Source organism: Carlito syrichta, unplaced genomic scaffold (assembly GCF_000164805.1).
Source record: "Carlito syrichta isolate Samal-C Ts95f unplaced genomic scaffold, Tarsius_syrichta-2.0.1 Scaffold302949, whole genome shotgun sequence".
In the NCBI taxonomy this organism is placed as follows: domain Eukaryota; kingdom Metazoa; phylum Chordata; class Mammalia; order Primates; family Tarsiidae; genus Carlito; species Carlito syrichta.
This window is the reverse complement of record NW_007247045.1, coordinates 472,895-474,282: the sequence shown is the minus strand read 5'-3', so window position 1 is coordinate 474,282 and position 1,388 is coordinate 472,895. Positions and strand designations below refer to the sequence as shown.

The window sequence follows — 1,388 nt, the reverse complement described above, 5'->3', positions numbered from 1 at the left end:
TTTTTTTTTGAGTTGGAGTCTCACTTTGTTGCCAAGGATGGAGTGCAGTGGCACGCTGACGGGCACCACAACCTCGACCTGCTGGGCTCAGGTGACCCTTCCACCTCAGCCTTCCAAGTAGGTGGAACTACAGGTATGTGCCACTACACCTGGCTAATTTTTTTAGTTATTGTAGAGACATGGTCTCACCACGTTGCTCAGGCTGGTCTCAAACTCCTGAGTCAGGCAATCCTTTCGCCTCCACCTCCCAAAGTACTGGGATTCAAGGTGTGAGCCACCGTGCCCAGTGTAAAAGTTTTTATTCTAGAGTCTGTGTCCACATAGAGCCCTGTGTTAAATATGTTTAAATACTGACTACCTGCTAGTTTTCTGGTGCCAAGCCTGATTTTGTTTTCTTTTCTCACAGCAGAAGGAGCAGGAGATTTTTGAGAGGTGAGTGTGGCCCCTATGATTTGCTTGGGCAGTTGTGAAGATGCTTAGGCCTCTACTCAGTCCACTGCATTAGAGACTTGCCATGGGCTTTCTTAAACATTATTGTATCTTAAAAGGTTGTCACCCTGTTGGAAGACTTTATCCCCTCCATCTACAAATGAGAATATTGAGACTCAGAACGGGAAGAGACCTGCCTAGCCTGGAGCCTGGGCTTGGGCCGTCCTGCTACCTGTCCCAATACTATCCCTTCTGCCTCACTCATCCTTTCTCTTATGAAAGTCTTTGAAACTTAAGTGCATTTCCACTCAAATTTTGCATTTTAATTATTCAGTTGTAAAATAATTCACCAGGTCCTATCTGGGTTCTGAAAGACTTGAGAGCCAAGGACCTGAAGAAGTGGCCCAAGAGGACATACGTTGCCAGGCAAAGCAATGAACTCTTCACACCTTTTGTGCAGGATTTTAGAACTATACTTTAGGGACCACAGTCTATTCTTCTTCTTCTTCTTATTATTACTATTTTGAATCAGAGTCTCACTCTGTCACCCAGGCTGGAGGGTAGTGGCACCATCATGGCTACTGCAGCCTCGACCTGCTGGGCTCAGGCGATCCTTCTGCCTCAGCCTTCTCAATAGCTTGGACTACAGACACCCACCACCATACCCAGCTAATTTTTAAAAAATTTATTGTACTGCCGGGCTCGGTGGCTCATCCTGTAATCCCACGCCTTTGGGAGGCTGAGGTGAGTGGATTGCCTGAGCCCGCGGGTTCGAGACCCGCCTGGGCAGCGAGACCTCATCTCTACAATAAATCAAAAAATCAGCCAGGCAGGGTAGCGCATGCCTGTAATTCCAGCTATTCGGAAGGCTGAGGTGGAAGGATCATGGAACCCAGCAGGTCGAGGTTGAGGTGGCTGGGAGCGGCCACTGCACTCCAGTCTGGGTGACAGAGTGAGAC

The 1,388-nt window shown here is 48.3% G+C and overlaps 1 protein-coding gene across 1 annotated transcript in view; it reads left to right on the top strand.

Annotated features, from left to right (window-relative positions):
- BSPRY (B-box and SPRY domain containing) overlaps positions 1 to 1,388 on the top strand; it is a 47,307-nt gene that overhangs the window by 34,280 nt on the left and 11,639 nt on the right. Inside the window, exon 5 of the mRNA XM_008057323.2 lies at positions 407 to 432. Coding sequence (XP_008055514.2) covers positions 407 to 432 — 26 coding nt within the window. The remainder of the gene's footprint in view (positions 1 to 406; positions 433 to 1,388) is intronic.